A 27407-nucleotide genomic window follows, 5' to 3' on the forward strand; every position below is an offset into this window, starting at 1 on the left:
TCATCTATTTATAACAAGGAATCAACTTCTCTCTCCCAAGTCTTTTCAGTCATTCATTAGTTTTTTGCACACATATCTACATGTCCACTCTGCTGCTAGTACAACTGTGAAAATAGATCTTCTCTCTTCACCCATGGAGCTCACACTCTAAGAAGGAACTCCACCAATGTGGAGTGACAGTCCAGTATGGAGTGCTGTCAGAGGGGACCTGTCATAGACTTGGAGGCCAGGAAAGACTTTCCAAAAGAAGTGACATCTAAATTGAGACCTAAAGGATGAGCAAACATTGGGTAAATGGAAGAGGAAGAGTGTTTCTAGCTAGAGGGAACAGCATGTTCAAACTCCCACAAGCATTGGGAAAACCTCCAAAAGGTTCCTTATGGTTATGACATAGAGCATCAATTGAGGAATGTGAGAAATGGGGCCAGAGAGGTAAGCAGGATACAGCTCACAAAAGTCATGTAATCCTTGTTAAGAACCATGGACTTAGTTCAGTGGTAGAATTTTTGCCTGCCATGTGGGAGACCCAGATTCGATTCTGCGTCCATGCATTTCCCCCTTCCCCCCCCAAAAATAAGCAAAACCAACAAACAAAATTCAAGAGATGGTGCTGCAATAACGAGATACTCACACGGAAAATTAATGAAATGTGACCCCACTGTACAGCATACAAAAAAAGAAAAGAACCATGGACTTTATCCTAAGGGTAATGGGGAGCCATTGAAGGGTTTTCAGAAGAGGAGTGATGTTAGATTGTTGATTTGGAAAGCCCGTTCCAGCTGCCCAGTGGATAAGATGACCCAGGAAGAGTGCCTAGAATGAGCAAAGGTCCTAAGACAAAACGATAACAAAATTAAGTAGCAAGCAGGAAAGAAACCTATAACATAAACAGAGAAGCAGGGACCACAGGGTTTGAAAAAAAAGCCAAGAGGGTGTGGCAAACCTAAACCAAAGTAAGAAAATTTCAAGTAGCAGGGCATAATTAGAGTCAATTGCTACCAAGAGGAACAGTAAAATAGCAATGGAAAATTAACAATTGGATTTAGGAATAGGATTATTGACAACCTTGATGAAAGCAGCCTTAGAAGAGGAGGAGTTGGGTTGGGTTGGGTTAAATCAATTGCCTCAGTGCTCAGCTACACACTCCAATTACCGTCCATCTCTACTCTCGTGTTGTCCAAATGTACATCTTCTACCCAGTTCTCCCATTTGAGCTCCACACCCGCAGTTGTACAACTGACAACTCAATATGTTCCCTTGATTGACTCAAAGGGCTCTCAAACCCAGCAGGTTCTAAAACCAACCATCTCCCTACCCTAGCCTGGCCTCCCTCCAGTATTCCTTATTTCAGCAAATGGCACCTCTATTCTTCCAGTTGCACGGTCCGTCTTTGCAAATCCATTTCCTCACCACCACCCCTATACATAACCCATGTCTACATCCCGTCAAGTCTTTCTAACTGTACACTCCTTTCTGTCTCCACTGCCAACACCCAAATTCAAGCTACCATCTTCTTTCTCTCCCAAACCACAGGGGTGACCTCCTCACTGGCTTCTCACATTGCCTTACACTTGCCTCCAACCTGCCCTCCACTCAGCAACTGGAGTAATCCTTTTAATAGTATCGGTCACCTCACTTCCCTGGTTCAACCCTCTCAATGTCAAGTGAAAGTCAAAATTCTTTAAATGACCTGCACAGCCCTGCATGATCAAGCCCTTGCCTCTCTTTCCAGCCACAATTTATCAAACATTCCCTCTTGCCCTCTGTTTCCCTGCTGCACTGACCCTGTCTCAGTGTCACACACAAACCATGCTCCCCGCAGCAGCAGGCAGCTGCCCACACACACTGCATTCCTGTAGTTGGAACACAGGCTCAAATGTATCAGACTACCCGGGTTAAAATACCAGCTCTACCCCCTGCCTGGTTCAATGGCCCTGGCAAAATACTTAATCTCTCAATGCTTGTGTCTCCTCTTCTGTAAAATGGGGTTAGTACTCACCTCATTGAGTTGGTATAAGAATGAAATGAAACAATATATGTGTTAAAAAATATAGTCCCCAATTAATATTAGTAACTGCTATCATTATTCCCCATTCACTGCCTGGTTAACCCTTCTCCTATTTCAGATCTCAGCTCGAATGATGTGAGGACGGGGTTCCTTAACCCTCAGCTCCCTGAATAGGTCAGGACTTCCTGTTAAATTCCTTCATAGCATCCTCAACTTTTCATTCATAGAGCTCATTATTTCTCCTTTTTTAAATTTTTAATTTTAAAATGTTTTCCAACTTGTTGCAAAATAATACAAAATTCATACATAAAACTCCAACATACCCTTCACCCACATACCCAGATCCAACAACTTTTTTAACATTTTGCTACATTTACCATATCATTCTATCTATCCAGCTGTCTACCTATTTTCTAAACATTTGTGAGTACATTATAAACATCATGCTCTTTGATCACTTAACACTACCGTACATGTTTCCTGGATGAAATATATTCAATTATGAAACTGACTTATGTACAATTATCAAGGGTAAGAATTTTAACCTTGATACAAAGCTTACAGCCTATATTTCAATTTTTTTCATATGTCCCAATAATGTCCTTTTGGGCCTTTGTCCTCCATTATTAGATCCAGTCCAGAATTCTATATTGCATGCCCTTGTCTCTTTAGTAGCTCTTTTTTTTTTTTAATCTTGGAAATATAAATATAAGATTAATTTTCCCATCCTGCCCACCTCATTCAAGATAGTGGAATGAGATGCTTTAGGACTTCATCCTCCCCATAGAAGCTTTGAATAACCTAGCAAGAACTGGCAGAAATATCTTTCTCAAAACTCCAGAAAACAGTTAAAGGACTACAGTAGAAAGATGACAACTGAATCAAGAGAAAGGCTACTTAAAAGCGGTAAATTCTGATGGCACCCTGGCTGGCACCTTCCCACCCCTCACCAGCTTGGCTCGGAGCTGGCTGGGCTTTCAGTACAGAACCCTGGTCTTAGTTTTGAAGGGAGCAGAGTAATTCTCATGCAAATACTGGGAGCATGAACGTCTGGCCAAATCTGTCTGGCAGTGGCCTGAGGGACATGCTATCCCAGAACTTGCTCTGCATGTAGAAGGCAGCTCACAGAGCTCTCCTACAGAATGCTGTGGGAAAGCAGTCAGCCTCTGCTGCCAGAGAGGACATTCAAAATGCATGGGGAAATTTCCAGGGCCCCATGCACATGCCTACAGCAAGAGGTATGGGCAGAAAGGATCAGGGAAGCCCCTACACTTTGGCCTGGAGCTACTCTCCAAGCTCATTATATTGATAGGCTCCAAAAGAGACCACTCCCACAGGTCAAACTAAAAAATCTGGGAGTGGTTTTTATTACCTTCTTTTATTTCTGTTAGCTCCTGGCATTCAAAGAAAGCTGTCATGAAACTAGCTGGATACAACCTAAAGGAACAGACACCCCAGACTCTAAATTCCAGAGATACCACATTAACGTGTCAAAATGTCCAGGTTTCAACAAAAAGATTACAAAACATACAAAGAAACAGCAAGTGATGGCCCCAGCAAAGAAGAAGAATAGAAACCATCAGTGAAGAGGACTGGGCCTGAGACATACCAGGCAAAGCACTTTTAAAAATTGATACTAAATATGCTCGAAGAGCTAAAGGAAAACACAGGGAAAAAACTAAATGATATAATAAAAACAATAGATAAACACTAAGAGAATATCAGTAGAGAAATGGATATTATGAAAAGGAACCAAACAAAGCTGAAAACCATAGTAACAGAAATTTAAAATTCCCTGGAGGAGTTCAAGAGCAGATTAGAGCTGGTAGAAGAAAAAATCAGTGAACTTGAAGATAAGATAATTGAAATCATCCTGTCTGAGGAGCAGAAGGAAGAAATAATGAAAAAAATGAACAGAGTCTAAGGAACCTGTGGGACACCATCAAGTATACCAATATGCACATTGTTGGCATCCCAGAAAGAGAAGAAAGAAAAAAGGTGCAGAGAGAATATTCAAAGAAATAATGGCTGAAAACTCCCCACATTTAATGAAAGGCATGAATATATACATCCAAAACACTCAAAGAGCCCCAAACAGGTTAAACCCCAAATAAACCCATACCATGGCATATTAAAATCAAATTGAGGGCGGGCCGCGGTGGCTCAGCGGGCAAGAGTGCTTGCCTGCCATGCCAGAGGACCCCGGTTCGATTCCCGGCCCCAGCCCATGTAAAAAACAAACAAACAAACAAAATATAATAAAACAAGAAAATGTTTAAAGATGTTTCCCTTCCTTCCTTCCATCCTTCCTTCCTTCTCTGTCTTTCTTTCCTTCCCTTCCTCCCTCTCTCTTAAAAAAAAAAAAAAAAAAAAAAAAAATCAAATTGAAAGAATTTTGAAAGCCACAAGAGAGAAGCTCTAGGTTACCTGCAAGGGAACCTCAATAAGATTAGGTGCCAATTTCTCATCAGAAATTGGCTGTGGGTATACATTTTTATATGTATTAGATGAGAAATTGGCTGTGGGTATATATATTTAAAGTGCTGACAGCAAAAGCTACCAGCCAAAAAACCACACAAAAGAAGAGATACTGTATGATTTCGCTATTATGACTCTAGTAAAGGTTAATTCAGAGGTTACACTGTGGAATATAGCAAACCTAGAGGCACACAAAAGCTAGAGATGGAGGAAAGGCTACCCAAAGAGGTTGAATCTAAATGCAAGGGAGCGGCTAGAAGTGATGGTAACCAGTTAGCAGGATTATAAATAACATTGCCATAATGAAGGTGAATATGAATGAAAGGGATTGCATAGTGCCATGTATCCCACTGATTAAATCTATGATTATAAATAAATTCTCACATGAGCTATTTCAATGGTTCGATAGTGGACAAAAAGTCAATAGTAGAGGGGTATGGGGGAAAACTAAAAATGCATGCTATGGCCAATGGTTAACGGGAAGACATCAGTAGTACCACAGCACTACCAGGGGCAACTAATTGGGGAGGCGGAGGGAGAAGTGATAAGGAGTAGTTTTGATTTGATAGTTGGTGACGTTGTCTTTGCCAGTTCTTTTGTCATTAAGGACCAATAAAAGTTGTCTAAAATTGAGAGTGCTGCTGCTTGTACAACAAGCAAGGCTACTGTAAGACATGGTTTGTTTATTTTGGACATTATCCATGATGCCCAATAGATGGAGGGACCGAAGGGTACAATGACTGAGAAGTACAATGGCAAGTGGTGATACAAATTTATATGATGGGATATAGTGTGACTACAAAAAGGAAGGGTATCGAAAGGCACACAACAAACTCAATAAACATTGGGGACAATGGGTTGTGCAAAACAAGCCAGAAACAAAAGAACAAATATGCTAAGGTTTCTCTCAGAATATATTTTTAGGAAAATGAGAGCCTGGATTGTAAATCCTTATAGCAGCCACATTTAGTCTGAACTTGTAAATGTATTTCTAGATTCTGAGAATTATGTGTATCAGCTGGTATTTCCCTGGAACTTTAACTCTGCAACACCTAAGACCCAGAAATGGATTGCTGCAGCCCTGAAAGTTAGCACAGCTATAAATAATATAGTTAAAGTAACCAGAAAAAAGATCAGGCCTCAATTAGAGTTTAAAATGAAGCCAATCTGGCTGGGTTTAAAGTAAATTAGAATGCAGGATAAAAGATGATAGTGTATGTACTTTGTATCTTCAGCTACCGTATGAGACTAAAGACAGAGAGGTTTATTATGTCTAGAACCTACATTTTCTGTAACACATAATCTAAATCAACCTCTGTGTATAGTTCATTTAAACAACCCAAACTGGGCCATGGTGGCTCAGCAGGCAAAAATGCTTGCCTGCCATGCCAGAGGACCCAGGTTCGATCCCTGGTATCTGCCCATGTAAACAACCCAAACTCCTGGAGTCCAGAATGAGAGTGAGGCCTTGTAATTCTAAATAGCTTAATATAATACCGTGGATACATTCCAGTCTATAGTGGACCTCTCTATATATGGAACTATTAAACTCTCCCATCTGGGAAACCCTGGTACCCTCTCAACCATTGGGGACTCACAAGAAAATAGGCCAAGCCCTGGATTTTGAGACTTGCCCTTATGAAACTTATTTCTGCAGGAGGGAAGCTAAGACTACCCATAACAAGGCCTAAGAGTTGCTTGCAGGAAGCCTCTTTGTTGCTCAGATGTGGCCTCTCTCTCTCTCTAAGCCCAACTCTGCAAGGAAAATTGTTGCTCTCCCCTCTACATGGTACAAGCCATTGAGAGGGGACGATCTCTCTGACAGTGTGGGGACGTGACTCCCAGGATGAGTCTGGCCCTGGCATCGTGGGATCAACACCTCCCTGACCAAAAGGGGAAAAGAAGTATAGTAAAATAAGGCATCAGGGGATGCATGGGTAGTTCAGTGGTAGAATGCTTGCTTCCATGCAGGAGACCCGGGTTCGATTCCTGGACCATGCACCCCACCCCCAGCCCCCCACCCCCAAAAAATAAATAAGACTTCAGTAGCCAAAAGAGATCAAATGGGGTCAAAAGGCTATTCTGGAGGCTGCTCTTATTGAAGCTTCAGTTAGAGAGTGCTAATTGCCAGGGTTTGCTACACCTCAACATCACTCCTGTTGACTCTTAAGAACACCTAAGACTTGAACTGAGACTCTATAAAGGTTTCATGCACTAAGTTTGCCTTCCTGGAACCTATAATTCCCAGAGGATTCCCAGGTCAGATAAATCCTGAAATTCAGAGGGATCGACCTCTCCAACATTATCAATGTACCCCTATCATTTAGTGAGGACACCCCTTCTCAACATGAAACGGTCGGAATGGGCATTGCCCAAAGATCCCTATAGATTGGGAGAAGGATTAAATGAGAAGGAGGAGGTATAACAGAGAAAATGGGATTTAACAAATGAGTATAGCTGCCGAATCACTATATTAATATTCCTTCTAGCCTCCAGTGCTTTGGAGCAGCTAGAAGGAAACACCTGACATGGTGGAAACAAGCTCTGAGATCTGTTGTGTGCTTTGAAATTATTGCTTTTTTCCTTTCTTTGCATTGTATATATATTTTACAATTTTAAAATGTTTTTTTAAAAATACTACCAGCCAAGAATTCAATATCTGGCAAAACTGCCTTTCAAAAATGAGGGAGAGGGCGGGCCACATTGGCTCAGCAGGCAGAGTTCTTGCCTGCCATGCTGGAGACCAGGGTTCGATTTCTGGTGCCTCCCCATGCAAAGGAAAAAAAAAAAGAGGGAGACACTGAGAGAAATAACATAGGAACTAGGCTGCTGAGCCCTCCAGCAGCATTTCTTGGGGTCTCGGTTCTATGGTAGCATGTAGCCCGTGGTCAAGACTGAGGACTGGTTTTTCTTCCCAGGTAGAGAGAAAGGGGAGCTTTTCCCCTGCTGTCTTCTGTGTCTGGCATATAGTAGTGTCACAATGACCCTGAAGGCCCAGCAGTCACCCTGTGGTGAAAACAATCTAATGTGGCTCCAAATTTGCCTATTTAACCATGACCATCTAATTGTCAACTACAGCAAGAAAGCAGCTGGGTAAACATAGCTCATCCAGAAATAGCAGTAACTGCTTTGACATGTGATGGGGCAACCTAAGGATCAGTTTGGGAAGAGTGATAAATAACCTCTGTGTATTAGCTGAATTAACCAGCCAGAAACCACCATGGCTAAATCTCCTCTGACTTTTGTACATAGACTTGCTCATCAATGTGAGGGGGAGACAAATTTATCAAGGCTTGGGAAAAATGAAGCTGTGGACTTTGGCTTTTCCAGAAACATCCTGCAGCTCCTGACATAAGCGCCTCCCATCCACATCAGAAGCATGCAATTCACCAAGATCCACTGGAAGAAGATTTTGTTAAGAAAAATTCCCAACTGAAGAAGAAGTGGCGCTGCATGCTACTTTTTTTTTTAATAACAGGAATGAATCCGTGCTGTTCATCTGGCTTGTCTTTATGGCATGGCATTTGTCAGAGAGGCTAGAATTGAGAAGAAAAGGCTAATTGCCCTCTAACTACAGTTCAACTCCTCCCTGGAACCACAATGACCAAACTGCCTGAACATAACCGCTAACAGAATGAGCACAAGGGAGCCTGCCTCAGTTTTTGTTTTTGTGTTTTTGGGGGAGAGTTTTTTCACATGGGCAGACACCAGGAATTGAACCCGGGTCTCCGGCATGGCAGGCGAGAACTCTGTCACTGAGCCACCGTGGCCCATCCTTTGCCCCATTTTCTGTTCATAGAGCAACCCATTGGAGTGGCACCTGGAGGTATCTGGACTCGCTTGACATGATTTATAGAAACGGGTTTTGCCTTGAACACCACTGGATTCATATGCAGGTGTTGTCTCTCCAACTGATTCGTTAGTGAAGGGAACACTGCCCTCAGCCAGTCAGTGTGGGCCTCGCCATTTAAACCCACCCAGTGGGCAGCTCCAGGATGTAGGACCCCAAGGATTCCATTGAAACGCTACAGCTCAGAAATCAAGGATGAAACGTGAATACTTCTTTAGAACAGGAAAATCTGCTATGTTTTAGGAAAAGCAGGGTGGGTAGGGAAAGGGATCTGGGCAGGCTAGTCAGACGAGAACTCTGCCTGCTGAGCCACCGTGGCCCGCCCTACCTCAGTTTTTAAGGCCTTCCAAATTTGGCATAGCTCCTATTATTAGAAGCATGCATATTACTGTTTTTAATAAATCCATTAAATACAATGAGAATATTTTTCTTAGATTGTACATGTTTGCCTACTGTGCATTCTCATACCCTGACATTGTTTTCAGGATCATTTCTAATTCTTTAATAAATTCAGTGTAGATGACTTACGTTTTTCAGGTAGGCATTCATCTGATTTTGCAGTGTCAGCTTCTGCCTTGGTTGGCAATATGACAGGGTATATAGAACAGGCTGTGATAGCTGCAGCAGGATAAAATCCAGTGGATTAATGCTCAAAGTAGTTAATTTGCTTAGCTGCAATATTTAGAAAATATATGCCTTACTTGTTCACAAATGTGATTCCACCAGTTGAGAAGCATTTATCCCAACGATAGCATGCTCTATATATTACCAGTATAGAATTCAACATTAAAATTGCTTTTTACTTTAAAGAATTGTCTGTTCTATTTACCCAGATATTTTCCTTCCCCAGTAACTTGCCTACCTACTTTTTAAAGTCCTTATTTGTAAATTATCATGATGATGAATATGCAACTATGTAATGATATTGTGAATTACTGATTATATATGTAGAACAGAATGATCAAAAGTTAAGAATGTTTGTGTTTGTTAATTTTTTTTTAATTTAAAAATTAATAAAAACAAAAAAATATTTATTTGTCCACCTACTTGCACACAATAATATCCAGGGAGTTAGTGTAATGTTCCTAATTAATTCATATTGTAATTTAATCTAGTAATAAAGCATTTAAGTTTAAAAATGAGGGGGAGATTAAGACATTCCCATGTAAACAAAAGCTGAGGGAGTTCGTCGCCACCAAACCTGCCCTACAAGAGATGCTTAAGTGAGCTCTGCAGGTTGAAAAGAAAGGACAAAAGACAATAGATTGAAGCTGCATGAACAAATAAAAATCCCCAGTGAGGGTAACAACATGGGTGAATATAAATGCCAGTAGTATTGTATTTTGGGTTTGTAACTCCACTTTTTACCTCCTACAGGATCTATAAGGCAAATGCATAAAATTTAATGATAAATCAGTAGGTTTTAAACTTATAGTATATAAACATGCGATTTGTGACAAGAACTATATAAAGGATAGAAGGGCTTATACCATTGAAGTTAAGTTCGTATCAAAGCAAATAAAACTGTTATGGATTTAGGATGTTAAGTTTAAACCCCATGGTATCTACAAAGGAAATACTGAGACTATGCAAGCTTATAGAGACAGAAACTAGAAATCAAGTTCCTAGGGGTGGGGGACAGGCAAGGGGAATAGGGAGTTAGTATATAATGGGTTTAGGGTTTCTGTTTGGGGAGATGGGAAAGTTTTAGTAGTGGAAAGTGATGAGGGTATCAGAATATTGTGAATGTGATTTATTCCACTAAATGGTTTGGTCGGGAGTGGCTGTGATAGAAAATTTATATTGTATATATACGTTCCCACAATTACCAAAAAAAAAAGAAGAGCCACTAAAGATACAATAACAATTGAATACAATACATGATCATAGATAGGATCTAACAAGGAAGGAAAAAAGGCACAAAGGGACATTATTAGGACATATGAAAAATTAGAATATAGACTGTAAGCTTCACAGCAATGTTAAATTTCTTGAACTTGATAACCCCATGCAAGGGGCTTACATAAGTGAATGTCCCTGTTCTAGGAGATGTACATGGCAGTATTAAGTGTTAAGGAGTATGAAGTATACAACCTGCATTCAAATGTTCAGAAAATGGATTGATGGATGCATGCATGCATGGATGGATGGGTGGATAGATAGATAGAAAAAATGATATGGCAAAATGTTAAAATTGTGGGGTCTGAGTGTTTGGGGAAATAGATGTATTTTGGAGTCTCTGTATGGAGTTAGTATTATATTTCTAACTGTCCTGTAAATTGAAAATTGAAAACACAAACTTTCCCATCCCAACCACTCCCAGGCATACCATTGAGGGGGATTCATTGCATTCCTGACATTTTGCTACCATCCACATTATACTTTTTTGATGATATATCTAAAGGCTTATTTTATTAATGTCTGTCTACCCCACCAGACTGTAAGCTCCAAGAGGATAGAGACAGTGTCCATGTTTCTCTTCGTTATATCCCAAGAACCTAGCACAGTGCCGGGCGCATAGTAAGCCCTCAGTAAATAATTTCTGACTGAATGTTTAATTGAATGGAGGGTGAGAAAATGGGGACAGTGAGTGTAAATGACTCAAGAAGACTTCAGTGTGGGCTATACAAGAAGAGGGACCAGGATTCTGCAGGGTTTTCATTCATTGTGTAAGCCGGCAGACAGTTGAGCATGTGTAAATGCTGGTGGGAGGGAACCAGCAGAGAGAAGATGGGAAGTAGAGTAGAAGCAGAAGTCATCCTTAGAAGAGTGGATATCTCTTCCCTGGCGCAGGAACAAGAGCTACAGTCTCAGCTAACTCTGTAGGTTCGCTGGCAGGAAGTCCTACCAAGCCCTTTCTGTGAATTTTGGTAACGTAAGCAGCAAATCTGGATGCTGTGAGCAGCTCAGCATGCATGGTGGACATCATTCCATTCACTTCTGCAAAAGAAGCAGACGTTTTCTTCATCACTGAGTATACTGACGCACTGCAGAACAAAACAACAAGTTTCCAAAGCAACTCAGGAACAGAGCTGAGGCAGGCGATCTCACTGTTCTTTTTGTCAAGCAAGCTTCCTCCCCAAATTGGGAAACAGTATGGTAAAATAATAATGGCTGAAACCAGTTGAGTGCTTACCATGGGTCAGGCACAGTTGTAGTCCTATATCTGCAATAACTCATTTGGTCCCCACATTATGATAGCATTTTAAAGGTGAGGAAACTGAAGTCCAGGGAGGTTAGGTAACTTGCCCAAGGTCACACAGCTAGTAGGTGGACAAATCAGTTTTTAAATCCAGGTCATCTGGCTCCAGAATCTGTGCTTTTAATCATTCCTCTGTCTAGGACAGAGGGAAGGAGCATGTTAGGGATCTGAAGACCTGGAGTCTGTAGTATGAACCAGCTCTGTGAACTCGGGCAGTCACCCAGGGTTTTGACCATCAGTTTGCTCATCAGTAAAATGGGAATGATCATTGCTAATGACCACCATGCTTACTTTGTGTGCCTTTTGAAAGGATCACAAGATGCTGAAAATGGAAAAGCACTATATAAAAGGATTAGTTTTATGCTAATCATAAGACTTAACATCCTATTTTCTAATTGGATCACAATTGGATCTAAACAGGCTGTTGTGAGGCTTTGGGTCCCCAGAGCCAGCAGCAGGAGGTTGGTGGTTACGGATCCTCTGACAGGTCACTTGATTCTCAGCTCATCAGCTTTAATGTCCCTGATCCAATTTCTGTGATGACCAATATGCGAACTTTGGTGCCTCCTTGCCCCTGGATCAGCAGACACACACCCACTCCTACCTCTCGGAACAGTCGTGGTCCGAGTCTTCACTCCTTTGAATCCACTGCATTACCTGAAGGAGTTACTGCTTGAAAACATAAAAAAAAAATTTTTAAATAGCCTGAATTATGTTAATGGTGAGGTGCAGGCCAGCAGGCTGAGTCAAACCTGTCCCAGTTTAGCTGCAGAACTACAGACTGTCAGAGCTAGAAGAAAACTTCAAGATCATCTATTAGTGCAACTCCCCAACCTCCCAGGCCCCCAAACCCATTTTATAGACTAGGGAAACCGAGGCCAGGCATATGAGGTAACACAACTAGTTGGTGTTGGGAGCAGGATTTTTTTTTTAACTTGAAAAGCTTTTTCAAGTAGGTTCAGCACAAATTATTTCACCTTGTTAAAACCCTATCTACAAAATACTTCGATTATTTATGTATTTGTCTCAGTATGTGTAACCTTGCCAGAAATAAGCTCAATCTTAAAATTCCACTACACGGAAAGTTGTTATAAATCCTTCAACCTAATAATTCACTCAGAGCCCATTCTTTACTACAATTGCTCCTGTCTGGCCATTTTAGGCATTCCCCAGGTGAAAAAGAGTCCAGGTCTTCAGGATGGTTGAGTCTCTGACCACTCGTGTCAAGCACAGCCTGTTACTAACTAGATCATCTCTGAACTCAGTTTCCTGAGCTGGAAGAACAGTACCTACCTCGCACAACTGGCGAGGAGCAGGGGATCACATGAGATAATGCACGTTTCGTACCTACCTGACTTCTATACCTTTGTTATTATTTGGGCATAATTCCTCTCCTAAGCAGAGGGCAGTTCACTCTGGTTAAGGACCTGAGACCTTAGACCACCCAGGCGCTGACAAACCAGGGAGAAACCCAGCCTCGCCAAGCCTAGAAATGTCCATTCCCCACCCCCTCTCCTCCTTAAGACAGTGATAGGCCGGAATTCTCCTGGTTGATAAATGAGAGGCGCTGACAAGCTGCAGTGATGAGTGTTCCGAGAATCTGATTTGTGAGAAGGCGAATCTCCAGCACATGTACCATGGAGGTGCTTTGGGAAAGAGAGCCCGGCCTCCCTGCCTGAAGGAGGACAGGAAGGAGAGGGGACGGATGAAAGAAATGCTTAAGGGAAATGGACTGGAGGTGCCCAAAAGGGAAAATTTGAAAAGGAAAACAGACGCTGAATCTCCAGAAACCGTCTCAGCGGTGAGTGCCATTCAAAGAAGGATAGCGGGTTCCGATGATACGGATTTGAACGAAATACGATATAGGGACAAAGGTGGGGTGTGAGAACTGCTGGAGACCGAGCCCCGTAAGCTGGGGGCGGGGGGAGGGCGGAGTACCCAGGTAGCCCGGGGGTGACGCGGGGCCGCGGCGGGCCAGAAGGCGGGGTTATGGGGGGCACCGGCAAGGGTGGGGGGGAGTGGTCCAGACCCGGCCTCCGAGCCGCCGTCGCATTTGCCCCGGGGCAGGTCAGCGACCCGGGGCCGCGGAGCTGCGGGGAGAACCAAGAGGGGCCGCGGTTGCCATGGCACCAGGCGGGGAGGGGGTGACTCGGGCCCCGCCCCGAGCCCCGCGGGGCCGCCGGCTCCAGATGGTCCCCGGCCTCCCGCGGGAGCCGGCGGCCTGCGGCAGGGGGAGGCTATTGTCCTCCTTCCGCGGCGCCGCAGTCCCGCCGCTCGCGCCCGCGCGCCGCCACGCGCCCTGCCACGCGCCCGGCCGCCCCCGCCGCCGCCGCCGCCGCCGCCGGCCCTGTGCGCCCCGCGCGCCCCGCGCGCCCCCCGCGCCGCTCGCGCTCGGTGACAGCGCCCGCCCGCCCGCCGCCAGCGGTGCGCCCCGCCGCCGCCCGCAACCGCCGCTCGCGGCCGGGCTGCGGGCGCGGCGACTACCCGTGCGCACCCCCTACGCCCGCGGCCGGCGCCTCCGCACCCAGGTAGGTGCCGGGCGCCCGGGCTCGCTTTGTCCCGGTGGCCGGGGGCGGCGCGCTTTGCGGAGCCGCGTGCGGGCATCTGCGGGGTTGGGGTCGGGGTTCGGCCAGGGAACCCAAGAGGGCAGGGAGGGAGCCGCGCCGAGGTGGACGACGGCGCCCGGCCCTCGCTCCGGCCCGGTCCTGGGGACCCGGGTGGTGAGAGTCCTGTGCCAGCTTCCCAGGTACCAACCAGTCCGAGGGCGTGGGTGGGGGTGCGGGGTGGGGGGGGAGTTTGGGGGCACGAGGCTGCGGGGACATGGGCTTTTCCGGAGCCCAGAGAAGAGTCTGGAAGAGTTCGGGCTGACAGATGCGTTCATGGGCTGGCAGCGGCTCTGACAGCGCCACCACCGTTCCGGTCCCCGCGGCTCCTGGGGCTCGGGGGCCCGCGTCGCTCCAGGCGATCGGGCGCACGCTCGGCCCTCTTTGGCCGGCGTCAGCGGATGCCGACTCCCTCCCGAGCTGGTTGGGGGGCTCCCTCTGGAGCCTGGGGAGCTTCTCCTGGCCTCTGGTAGTTCCGTGTTCTCCTCCCTGCCCTCTCGAGTGTTTGTGAGCGTGGGGAACACGGCTAGCTGTGGTGAGGGAGAGTGAGGCCCCTTCCTGAGGTGGGAAGCGGCTGCAGGGAGTCCGTGTGGCTGGGACATCTAGAGGGCTGTAGAGTCAGGATCATTGTCGTCCCCCCACCCCCACCCCCACCCGCCAGCCCCCACACCCCCACCCGGGCCCAGGATAAGGCCTCCTCCTGGAGAGCCCAAGTCCAGCAACAGCCACTTCGATGGAACCATCCCACTCCTCTAACCCCGTGACATTGCGTGCGCCTCTGAGACGCCGGCTTGGCCCTGTCCTAACCTGCTACATGCTGTCCCCACGGGTTCTCTCAGCTGCCCTCCTCGCCTTCATTTCCACCACTCTCCGGCCTGGGCAGGGGTGTCCACAAACCAGTTTTCCTTGAAGGTGATGAGGACGGTGTGAGTTCCAAATATGTCTCTTAGATTGAGGTGTTGGCTGGCCCCTTGGCACGTTCGGAAAAGCAAAGGCTTAGGAAGGGGAAAGCTCATCTAGTTCTTAGATTTTTCCGGTAAAGAAATGGATGATGCCTCAGGCCTGGGGGTGGAGGTGGGGAACGGAGGAATTAAAATTAGTGTGAATAATTCTGCTTTTAGCAGAGGGCTCTAAAGGGAAGAATCAGACAAAAACTCAGTGCCCCTCTAAATTGTTGGAGGGAGGTGCCTGTGCTTTATCAGGAAATAACCTGTCTCTAGGTTCTCCATTGCCCTCCGTGCATCTTTCTCTTGCCTTCCCCGTAGCCCTGAGTTTGTGATTTCTTTTTTTTTTTTTTCTCTTTCTCTGCCAGTTCATCCATTCTACTTTGCATCAAATAAGAGACTTTTACTTTACCAAAGTCCTGTTCTTTCTAATCCATTATTCTTCCTGCTGCCATTTACCTCTCTCTGCCCCTCCATAGCTCTCAAGCCATATGATCCTCTGTCTACACTGCTGGGGTTCGCCTGGGTTGGGCAGTCAGCTCTATTTGACTCATTAGATCTAAAGCCCCTCCGAATTCATTTTCTTCTCTCCTCATTAGACCTGCCCACTCTTTGTGGGTCTTGGGGTTTCTGAAGAGAAGTTTTATTTGGTTGTAGCTGGGGATAGGGCCTGGTCATCCCCAAAAGTGAATGCCAGGTCCCTTATCCCTGAAACTGTGTCTTCTCAGTCCTTACAGTGCCTCTGACCAACCCCAGCTGCTCCCCATCTTTCCACCCCCGTGGCCCTCAAAGTGTGGTCCCCAGCACAGCAGGTTTAGCATCACCGGGGAGCTGGGGAGATTGCAGAGTCTTGCCCCTGCCCCAGATCTGTATCTGAAACTCCAGGGGCCGGGTCCAAGGATCTGTGTTTGAACAAGCCCTCCAGGAAATTGTGATGCACGCTAATTTGAGAATCCTTGGTCCTGGCCTACAGCTGAGGCACAGAGCAAATTCTCTGATCCTATTGCCCTTCCTTCCTTGAGCTTTACTCGAACTCTAAGACCTTAATGACCAGGGGAGGGGGTGAATTATGGCCGACCCATTCAGCATCTCTTTATTGAATATCTATTGCACAAAGCTTGGAAAACACACAGAAAAAATGAGTAAAATACAGCCCTTGTCCACAATGAGTTAAAAGTAGAACAGGCAGAGAGGCACAGAAACAACTAGCTGTAATACAACGTGGTAAGAGCAATAATAGCTGTGTATCTTAAGTGCTGTTCGGGAGCAAGAGGAGGGAATGACAGACTCTCTCTAAGGGGGGTAAAGAATTCATCAGGAGCAGGGTGTGGTGAGAGGAGGAATTGAGGTATAAGACAGGCTCTAGCCCTGGGGATAAGATTTCTAGGTCTATGCACCACTCAAAATGGAACGAAGGGGGGCAGCTGCCCTTGGGAACGGGCTCACGGCCAAGCGATCTGCATCCAGGGGCATTGAGCAGAGGTTCCAGCAGGACCCCAAGCCTGCACCTGGCAGGAGTTGGCATTACTCTGGCACTAACCGTATCAACTACTTGGGCCTGGCCCCGAGGTCACTGGCTAAGAATAAGGTGCTGGCGAAATTGTAATCTGGATTAGCTGCTGCACTGCCCCATCACCAGAGTTCAGGAATCCACAGTGGAGAATACAGTTGAGGATTCTCCATGTAGAGAGAGACAGGAGTTGTGGGGCCAGGGGCCATGCAGGGACTGAGACTCTCAGTGAAAAGAAACCAGAGCAGGACCTGTGCAGAAGATACTCACATAAAAATTATAGGAATTTGAGGATGGTGGCAGGAAACATGGAAAACCCAGCCTATTTGTCCAAAAAGCCAAGAGGTCTACAGAGCTGGAATGCATGAAAATTAGAACTCAGAGCCCCAAGGCTGAACACCACCAGGGAGCACATGGAAGTCTCTGAGAATAAACCTCCCTGCAACAGATTACCCCCTTGGGGATCAGTGATGTCAGAACACCACTGACATCTCGGGTCCTTTTCTGTGTCGCGGCATCCCTGGAAAATTAGGACACAAAGCATGCAGGTCTAAAACTTGATTTGGCTGGAGGAGCATTTAAGTGGCAGAATATGTATTTGGCAAACGGGGGTTTCCAGCTTCATACTCCCCCACCCCCTTCCCTGTGCCTGGCCTCCAAAAGGATTCCTCAGGAAGATTAAGTCAGATCACCCAAAGGAAGCTAAAGCGGGACATGCTTGGGTCCTGTGCAGTTTACAGGGCTCCCGGGACCACCCAGTAGTTTGGAGACGGAATCAGAAAGCCTGCTTCCTTAGGTCTCTGTGGAATGCAAAGATAAGTCAGGGCCTCCAAACCTCAGATGCCAGGTGGGTGGCATAATCATGTGGAATGGCTGGTGGGAATGGTGGGGCCTGCAGAGAAATGGAGAGTGCAGGCGTATGTCATGGATCCCAAAATCAGTTCTTTTTAACCAGCCTATTGGCTAAGCAAAACACTCCTAGGGGCTGATTTCACAGCTTCATGACTCCTGATAAAGAAAAAGGGCCATGGAAACAAGCAGGCAGCGTGGGCATGGTATTTAGGTATTTTTGTGCGAGTACTAGAAATATCCATTCCAAAGCTATGCATGAGCAAGGCTGCTGGTTAGGAAGCCCTAATGAAAAGGGCAGAGATGAAAGGGAATTAGAATTGGTGCTGGGGCTTGGGCAGGTTCCTATCCAGCAGCTAAAAGTATTAGGTAACTCTAGTTCAGGTCACGCCTTGCCCACAGCACTGCTCTTTACTCAGGGTGACTCAACTCTGCCCTCAAATTTATTTTGATATAAATATTTACAAGAGAAAATTCAGAGAATCTTATGGGGATCAAGGGAACTGACTTTTGAATGAGAAAGGAGTCCTAGACCTAATGGAAATTAGGTCCCTTTCCCGCTACAGGAAAACCCAAATCTAGGAACCTTAGAACTTCAGTCCCTTGCATTTTATTAGCACTACTCCCAGGATAGTGTTTTTGCTTTGGGAGAAAGAGGAGGGGCAGACAATCCTATCCTTCACGTGGCCAGGTCCAGCTTCAAGGACCCCATTGGTGACAGAAGCCAAGTTCTGTCTTTGTGTGTCCATGGAAGCATCCCTACCTCCCTCCCTGCATCGCACCCACCACCCATCCCTTCTTCCTTCCCCAAACCGCACAAGAGGCTCACCGTACCTCTTTCCTTTCCAGAACCAGGGACTGCCAAGATCATAGCCTTAATCCTAGGAAGTCCTGCTGAGGATTAAAATGTCTTTGTATTTGAGAGGTACTGGGAAAGTGAGAAGCTCAGAATTTGAGGTTCTGTTCACATTACAGGCCCAGCCTCTTCCATTCCCTTGAATGACTGCTGGATGCTAGATTACACGAGCACTTTGGACAGTAAAAGTTGTTGTTGTTGTTTTTTAAATCCCCAGCAGCTAATCTGAAGCTCATTTGTTAGTTTTGAGGACAGACTCTGTTGGCTTGACAGAGTCTTAAGTAGTGCTGGCAAGCATCCATGGGCCCTAGAAGGGAGGGGTGGGTGCTGATGTCTTGGGGGGAAGCCGGCTCAGCAGAGCATGGAAGGGCTCCAGGAAGTCAGAGGAACCTGTAAATATTCTTAGTTCACGAGGCTACAACCAAGAGCTTGTCCCCAGGGTCACAAAGTACCTGCTCTGAAACCCAGCCCTCTGCCTTCCAACTGCGTGACATCAGATCAGAGACTTAACCTATCAGAGAGGCAGCTTCCTATGAACCCCGTTATGAAATGGGGTTGATAATGCAGCTGCCTCGTAGGCTGGGACGGGGTAATGTTTGTGAATGCGGGGGACACGTGTCACAGTGACATCTATCCAGCATTGATTAAGCGTTCCCTGTAACGAACAAAAGGAAACAAAGGAGAGAGAGCTGTGCTGCCTCCTCTGAACCTCTGGGCAACATATGGATACTTGCCTTAAGAACACACCCCTGTCTTCCTGGCGTCGTTGATACTTCTTAGCAGGGAAGAAGGATCTGGACCTTTTCCTCTCCAGACCGGCTACAGGGTAGAGGAGGCTGGCTCGTGTAGAGTAGGCGCCCAGGGTGGTGTGTAGAAGGGGGACTGAAAGAACCCGGTTTCTACTCACTTTTTGCCCAAGGGGTCCCACATCGGCTGCCCGCATCTCACTGGCCTGAACCATGCCAAGGCCCCCGGCCCTGCCCGCTGGCCCTCTCTGCCCCGAAGTTGGCAGGTCCCTTTCTCCCCACCGTGTTGCCTGGACATGGCTGTGCTCCTGCCTGCTCCATTGCGTGTCTATTGCACGATCTGTTCTCCTGCTTCCCCACCGGGCCTTCCCCTCTCTCCCCGGGGGGCTGATTTCCTCTGGCCAGAAAGAGAACGGGACAGACCCAGGGCAGGAAGGTGGAGGCACAGCGAGTGGAGGGCTCAGGGGACCCGAGATGTCCCTCACCAGCCACCTCTCCCCAACCCTTTGCAGGAGCAGGAAACCACCCATCGCCATGAGCAGCACCCTGTCGCCCACAGACTTCGACAGCCTGGAGATCCAGGGCCAGTACAGTGACATTAACAACCGCTGGGACCTCCCCGACTCCGACTGGGACAATGACAGCAGCTCGGCCCGCCTCTTTGAGAGGTCCCGAATTAAGGCCCTGGCAGGTGAGTCTGTGTTCCCCACCCCAGACCCCCTGGACTGGGGAAGATGCTAAACCCCGGGTCACCCCCTCAAACCCCTGGTCCCCAACTCCAGCTTCCAAGAGCAAGTTTCATGCCATCCAGAACATTCCCGAGGTGCCCTGCCCCCAAGCACACAGAAGCTGCGCTAACCCCTGGACTCAACTGTCTTCCTTTTTGTGCTCAGCTGACGAAAACAGCTTCCGCGCCTGGCCCCTGCCCCTGAGTCGTGTCCTTTAATTCTTTTTCACTCTTCTTCCTGCTGCTTTTACTTCTGCATCTACCCTGCCCTTCAGCCCCTCGGGGTTGGGGTGTCGCCCTTGACCTCCACTGTCATTTCCCACACCTGTTCTCCCTCCTCACCTGTTCCTTCCACCTACCACCCGTCACTCCCATTTTTCCATCTACCTGTTCCCTGAAGCAGGCCCCCCTCCACCTGCTACAGGCTTCAGCAGCAGCCCATTCTCCCGGGTTTGCTCTCTTCCTGCCCCAGACCCTGCCCTCCCCTACGGCCAGGGCTCTCCCCTTCAGCTCCTCCTGCACAAACAAACCTGTCAGACGGGCCTTCCCGCTTCCTGTTCCGGTCAGGAGTTGCCATGGCAATTGTGAGTGTGGCCACCGCGTGACACTACGGGTGGCCGGGTGGCTGGGCGTGGGGCTGAGTCACCCTCACACCCTAATCCACCCACCCCGTCAGGCTTCCATCCTCCACTCTTGACCCTGCCGCTGACCCACTGGCCAGGGTCCAGTGCCTGAGGACCCAACCGGTCCCACCTGGGAGGCAGGCCCGCCTCCTGGAGGAGGAAAGTGACTGGCGTGTTTTACAGGATCAACAGGTGACGTTTTTATAGTACAGGTTCCCAAGCCCCTCCCTGCACAGACTGAATTGGAATCTGTGAGACTTTGGTCCAGGAATTCTAGAGAGCTTCCTGTGTTAGAACTCAAAAGTGAGTCTTCTCCCAGTGCACAGGACCCCATCGGTAGACGTCGGGATTTTGAGAAGTGAGAGTTGATTGCTAAGCGCAAAGCAAGGAGACCAGAAGGCTGATGGGCTTTAAATCTGTCTCCTGGAACTGGGGAAATTTTCAGTGTTTTCTAGCCTTTGGACAAAGGAGGGCAGGCTTAGGATAATAAGGAAGGCAGTCAGTTCTGGGCCGACTCGTGTTACTTCATTAATAATCATTAAGGGGGCTACGTGCAGGAGCACCAGACTTCAGGGGGCTACGTGCTTGAGGCCGCCCTGGTGTCTGTGCACACGATATGTGCCACCCAGCACTGCCATTAGGGATCCGTGGCCTCTGCACCAGGCTCTCCTAAGAGGTATCTCCACCGCCCTGCCCAGTGGGTGCCTCACACAAGGAGATGCCAAATAAACTCTGAATGAATGAAGGGAAAGCGACAAAAGTTGGAGCCCAGAGAGGGGCAGGAAGGGAACCTGGTGGCTGGGGAGTGTCTGGGGGCCTGGGATGGCACCTGGTGGACGCAGTGACACGGAAGGGGGGTGGGAGCTAGAGATGATGGAAACATCCCTGCCACACAGGCTTCTGTGCAGCTAGGTGAGGTGACATAAGTCAGTCCTCCCACGGTGCTGACACCTCCTGAGCTCTCTCTGCCTCTCAGGGAGCTCCCGGAAGCTTCCAGGCTTCCCTTCCTCTGATTTCTGAGTTGGGGATCCAAGCCTGTGTCCCAGAAGTTACCCAGTGGTGGTGGTGGTGGGGTTATCCTTGCCACGCCTCCAGCCCTCTGGGAAGCAGGAATGTGGGGGGGGGGGGGTCTCTCTCTCTCTCGGGTCTTTAGTACATCCTGGCAAGTCGTAGGCTGACGGGCAGGTCTGTAAGGCACTGGCAGGTCTCTCCGCTGCCCCCGCAGGGCCTGGCCCCGCCCCTGCCCGCCGAGCCCCGCCTCCCCCTGCCCCGCCACCATCCAACCTGTTTGGCTGGAGCCACCTCCAGGTGCTCCCCGCCCACTCTTCCCTAGCCACTGAGCGTCCCAAAGCTAAGCTCCGGTGCCCAGGCATCCGAGAGCTCCTGTCCTCCCCCAACCCCCAACCCCCTACCCTCTCCGCGGAACTTCCCTCAACCCTGTGTCCCCACCGCCTCTCCGCGTCCTCGGCACAGGCGCCCGTGGGGAGCGGGGACCGGGTCCTGCCGCGTGCAGGGAGAGAATGGACTCTGGGCCCCGGGCTCTGTAGGAGGCAGCGGCACCATGAATGGCGAGGGACTGAGCCGGGCGCACGGGAACGGCCTGAACGGGGCTGGGGAGTTTTACTACGAGGCCGGGGACCGCTCCCAGCACCCCGGGGGCCTCCTGCTCTCGCCGGCCGCCTTCGTCAACCCCGCTCAGTACGCCAACGTGCTGGAAGGACGCTTCAAACAGCTGCAAGGTGAGCTCCCGGCAGAGGGGAGCCCCGTGGGAGGACAGCCTGTGTAGAGGAGGAGCTGGGGGGCGGCGGGGGGAGCCGAGCCAAGCCGAGAATCCGGAGTGGGGGGGCGGCTTGGGGTGACTCAGCTGTGTTGGAAGCCGGGCCCGCGTTTGGAGGGAATGATTACAAGCGGTCAGGAAGAGACGAAGATGTCAATGGAACCGAGAGAGGCTTAGGTACACTCGGGGAATGTGGGTGAGAGCCGCGAGTAGGTGTGGCCGCGAGGCACCCTGCTGGGTGGATGGGAGAGGGAGGGAGGAAAGGGTGTCAGTGTCAGCAGTTCCCCTCCCCCCACCCCCACCCTTTAATGCAGTCTCCCTTCTAGTGGGTTTGGGGGTGAAGCGCCTGCTGGGAGATTTCCAGAAGGAGAGAGGGAGAGCCTGCTTGTGGTTTTGCCAGGTTCCTGAGTGGGTGTCTGGATGTGTGCGAGGAGGCAGTGTATGTGGAAATTGAGTGTGTCAAGGGAATTTGTGCAGAAGGCCAGGTGTATGTTGGAGCTGGCGTGTGTTTTACTGGCTCAGTGATATAAGTGTATTCCTGGGAGTCATTGTGTGGGTGGGGCGTGTGTGTGTGTGTGTGTGTGTGTGTGTGTGCATGTACGCGTGGATCTGTGGATAGCATGGCAACCTTGGGACCTTGGAAGTTACACCTCATCTCCGGGCCTTTGCCATCGCCCCGTTCCCTCCTAGCTGCCACTCTTTCCACCCCTTCCCTTCTTCGTCTACCTGTGTGCCCCACGCCAGTGTGCCCAGGATCAGGGCAGATCCCCCCAGAAACGATCCAGGAGGTGATCCCTGCGGATCCCAAAGGGAGGCCCAAAGGCATTCCTGTTCCATGGGTGCTACAGAGCACATCCCACACAGCCACTAGGACCCCTAGTGCTTGGCACAGGTGCAGGGACTGGAGGGTGAGAAAGACAGGAGCAGACATGGGTGTGTCTGAGCATTCGTCTTAGGGCTGAGACCTGTCGGAATGCGAGGTTAAGGGATGAGTCTTCTAGGTTTCTGAGACACAGGTGCCGAGAAGGAAATGAAAGTGCCTGTTGAGGCCCTGGCCACTTGAGCCATGTCCTTGCCCTGGACTCCTCTGTCGGAAACTGGCAGAGATCCCAGTCACCAAAGCGGCTTCCATCTTGCCTCTTGCCCACTTTGTCACTCAGGGGTTCTACAAATGTTAGTGTATTATTTTTCTATGGGCCCTAACATCCTCCCCACCATCTGCAGTAACTCCTGTGGACCAGGAAAGAGGTAGCTTCCCAGCCTCCTGGAGATGGGTGTCTACCCCTACTTGGCTTTTTGTTGTTGTTTTCGCTCACTGTTTTCCCAGCTCCCAACTTTCCAGATCTTGTTTTTCTTCTTAACATTTGCATGCTCTGGCATGTTTGTGTCCCGGGCCTGGATCCCTTTGGAACTAACTGAATCAACCCACCCCAGAAGTATAGTGGTTGGTCATTTCTTTAAATTAGCCAAGGAGAGTAAGCTGACTCAGAGGGCCTGCCGCCTCTATAACATCAAATCCTTCTAATGACAACTTGGAAGGCCCGCTGCTGTAATTTAAGTCCACGCCCAAAAGACAGCAGCCATCCCTAGGACTGGCCCTGAGCTGCTCTTGGTTTTTCCTTTAGCCTGGGTCTCTCCTTTCTAACAGTATCTCGCCAAGGAGCCGTTTTGTGCCAGGCCCTGAGCCTGCACCCACTGATTCATTTAATCCATACGATGACCTGTTTGAAGTAGAAAGTGATAGGCCCATTTTACAGATGAGCAAATCGAGGCACTGGGGGATGAGGCGACTTTCCCAGTGTTTCGGACCACCGTGACGGGGCAGAGCCCAAACCCAACGCAGACCACTCGAAAGCCAGCACCAAAGCCGTTCTCTGCACGTCCCACTGCGTCCACGTTCTTACATCCTTCCTTCTCAAAGCCTGTTTTCTGGCTCTTACTTTTGTGTTCTTCACCTTCCTTCTGATCTTATTTCCATTTCTTTACTTGCCAACTTTGTAAGTGATGCATTTTCCTCTTAGCCACCTCCCTTCCCCTTCCCTTCTCCCGAGATCTCGCTTCCCGCCCCCCCGGCATCCCCCCCCCCCCATCCCTCTACTTGCTGTTTTCCTGACTTGGGGGCAGTCCTACCAGCTGGTGTTTCAAAGCCGGGGGACTGTCCTTGACAGTCAGAGATGACCCCGTGTTGCCACCACAGATGAGCGAGAAGCTGTGCAGAAGAAAACCTTTACCAAGTGGGTGAACTCGCACCTGGCTCGGGTGACATGCCGGGTGGGAGACCTGTACAGCGACCTCCGGGACGGACGCAACCTCCTGAGGCTCCTTGAGGTGCTCTCCGGAGAGATCCTGGTGAGCCGTGAACCCGGGAATCTGGGGGAAGAACCTGGGAACCTGCATTTTAGGAGCCTGCTGAAGGAATTGCCCTGAGGGAAAGGAACAGATCTACAGGGCCAAAAGCAGTGGTTCCCTGTGTCCCCAAGACGGTTTCATCTTGAGAGGCTTTGCCACACAGATTAAAAGGTGGCACGGCTTCTTGGAGACAGGAACAGCGACCCCATTGAAAACCTTCCTTTTTCCACTTACTCTGGGTGCGATTAATTCCCTTGGGAATCTTAATCTGCCCTAAGCCTCCTCATCTATAACCTCAGCTTTGGCTCTGTGAACTTTGGCCCAGGCCTGGGGCTGTCCCCCGGGGGTTCCTGAGGTGGTTTCCGGGGAAGATGGGCAGAGCAGGGAAGGCTGGGCAAGAAGCGGGGCTGGCCCAGGGTCCCTGTGTCATTGAGATCCCTGCCCCCCCACAGCCCAAGCCCACCAAGGGCCGCATGCGGATCCACTGCCTGGAGAACGTGGACAAGGCGCTGCAGTTCCTGAAGGAGCAGAAAGTGCATCTGGAAAACATGGGCTCCCACGACATTGTGGACGGAAACCACCGTCTGACCCTCGGGCTGGTCTGGACCATCATCCTTCGCTTCCAGGTACTCCGGGACAGGGTTGTGCCATCCATGGACCAGCTCTGCTCCATGTTTCTGCTGGCCCGTGATCTGATAGATGCAGAAATGGAGAGGAAGCTTCTAGAACCTTACATAGCAGCCTGTTGTTGCTGCAGCATCCAGGCACAGACAGGGTCAGTGGGCTGTCCTTGTGGAGCGGGGTAGAGAGAAGTTTGGGTGTGATTGGACGCACGCGGGGAGTGTCCCTTGGCCTGAACTGTGCACTCGTGGTGTGCAACACACCCACATGCTTGGAAATGTTAAAACCTGGTCCTTCACCACGCCACATGGTGTTTGAGAAGAAGGACTTTGGGGGGCTGGTCCCTTGAAGTCTGCTTATAAGTTCTTCCTGTACTCTGAGCACAGCTGGTCCAATGTCCTGAGGCCATCACAGCTCTCCCAACTGCCCCTTCACTCCCCGGATGTAGCTTCCTCTACTCCTTCCAGCCCTAAATAGAGCTGCGCCAGCTTCACCTGCAAAGCCGAGCTCCCAGAAAATGTCCACTCATCCACCTGTGGGTCCCCTCTTTGGAGGAGCCAGCAGCCTTCACTTGGAGGCACTTTCACTCTTCCGTCTTCCTGCCCCATTCTTCGACCTCAGCTCCTTTTGGCCCCGAGGGCTGTGGGCACTAGCCTAGGTTGAAGGGGCCCCAGGCTCTGGCCCTGGCCCCCACCCCCACCCCACACCATTCCAGAAGCCTAATGAGCCGTTCCCGCTGTTCACCTCTGAGCCTCTGGTACTGCCAGGAGCCCCTTTTGCTCAGGGAGTGTGGGCCTTTCTTCCTGCCGCAGATCCAAGACATCAGCGTGGAAACTGAAGACAACAAGGAAAAGAAGTCGGCCAAGGACGCCTTGCTGCTGTGGTGCCAGATGAAGACCGCGGGGTGAGGGCCAGGAGCCAGGTGGGGAGGGTGGGCAGGGGACCATCCTGGAGGCCCAGACCAGGGCTCAGCCCCACTCACCATCTCCTCCGGTCCCCCCGTTCATAGGTACCCCAATGTCAACGTGCACAACTTCACCACCAGCTGGAGAGACGGGCTGGCCTTCAACGCCATCGTTCATAAACACCGGTGAGAGGATGGGGCTGGCGAGCCCAGCTGAGCCTAAAGACCCAGGGTGCACACTCATGTAGAGGAAGAGATGAGCCACAGAGCGATTAACAAGGAGTGACCATTTGATGGGAACCAGACTGGGGGTTCTGCAGAGAGAACTGGCGGTGGGAAGCGGGGGTGGGGGTGGGGTGGACACAGGCCGGGTGCAGGGGTCGAGGTGTGGATTCCGGGAGCCTACACCCAGGCAAAAATGAATTGGTGATTGAGATTTAAAGTAAGAGTGGGTTTACTTTGTCTCTTTAAAATCTGATGGTCTCTCTAATGTTTTTTAGCTTTTTTCTTATATAATATAACATATATACAAAGCAAAGGAAGGAAAAAGCAATGATTCTCAAAGCACTCTTCTACAAGTAGTTACAGAACAGATCGCAGAGTTTGTCAGACAGGCTATTGATAACTTCTCTCTTCTCTCCCCACCCAGGCCAGACCTGCTGGATTTTGAATCCCTGAAGAAGTGTAATGCACATTATAATCTGCAAAATGCTTTCAATCTGGCTGAAAAGGAGCTAGGGCTCACCAAACTTCTGGACCCTGAAGGTGGGAGCAGAGCTATATAAAAAAGACACTGTGGGGTGGAGACGTCAAGTGGATTAGAGATTTCCAGGGTCTGGGGAGATAGGGGGAAATGGGGAGTGACTGCTCTTGCATACGGGGTTTCTTGTTGGCGTGATGAGAATGTCTGGAATTCAATGGTGGTGATGGTTGCACAGTCTTGTGAATATGCTAGAAACCACTAACTTGTATACTTTAAAAAGATGAATTATGTAGTATATGAATTTTATTTCAACTGAAAAAAAAAAAGGCAGGGGGCTGTAGGAAGAAAAGCATCCCCTGTGCAGAAAGAGCCATGGGACATAGGTTCTGTCCCAGCCCTACCACACAGCAGCTGTGTGACTTCGAGCCAGTTGCTCAGCTTCTCTGTGTGACTCATTTCTTCGTGGTCTCTAAGGGCCCTTCTTATTCTAAAATTCCAGGATTCTAAATTAAGCTACATGACCTTAAAATCTCACCAACAACTGGCCTTGCGGTAGCCACCCTGGGCTGATGATGGTGACACTGAGAAGGCCAGCACCATACTTTGAGCCCTGGTTTTGTACCCAGCAGTGCACTTGACACACTTTAATTAATTTAG

At 49.1% G+C, this 27407-nt stretch overlaps 1 protein-coding gene across 5 annotated transcripts in view; it reads left to right on the forward strand.

Annotated features, from left to right (window-relative positions):
• Positions 1-13108: 13108 nt before the first annotated feature.
• Positions 13109-27407, forward strand: part of SPTBN2 (spectrin beta, non-erythrocytic 2) — a 39490-nt gene continuing 25191 nt past the window's right edge. The window contains exons 1-7 of one of the 5 annotated variants that reach the window (XM_077115601.1): positions 13109-13339; positions 19559-19737; positions 24371-24522; positions 24975-25148; positions 25956-26047; positions 26153-26233; positions 26697-26812. In XM_077115601.1, coding sequence (XP_076971716.1) covers positions 19581-19737; positions 24371-24522; positions 24975-25148; positions 25956-26047; positions 26153-26233; positions 26697-26812 — 772 coding nt within the window. In that variant the 5' untranslated portion in view covers positions 13109-13339; positions 19559-19580. Of the gene's footprint in view, positions 13340-13542; positions 13606-13999; positions 14067-14261; positions 14285-19558; positions 19738-21732; positions 22136-24370; positions 24523-24974; positions 25149-25955; positions 26048-26152; positions 26234-26696; positions 26813-27407 lie in introns of those variants that run through there. The other 4 variants (XM_077115603.1, XM_077115602.1, XM_077115604.1 and 1 more) reach the window with 4 other exon arrangements.

The sequence above is a fragment of the Tamandua tetradactyla genome, chromosome 9 (assembly GCF_023851605.1).
Source record: "Tamandua tetradactyla isolate mTamTet1 chromosome 9, mTamTet1.pri, whole genome shotgun sequence".
Classification (NCBI taxonomy): domain Eukaryota; kingdom Metazoa; phylum Chordata; class Mammalia; order Pilosa; family Myrmecophagidae; genus Tamandua; species Tamandua tetradactyla.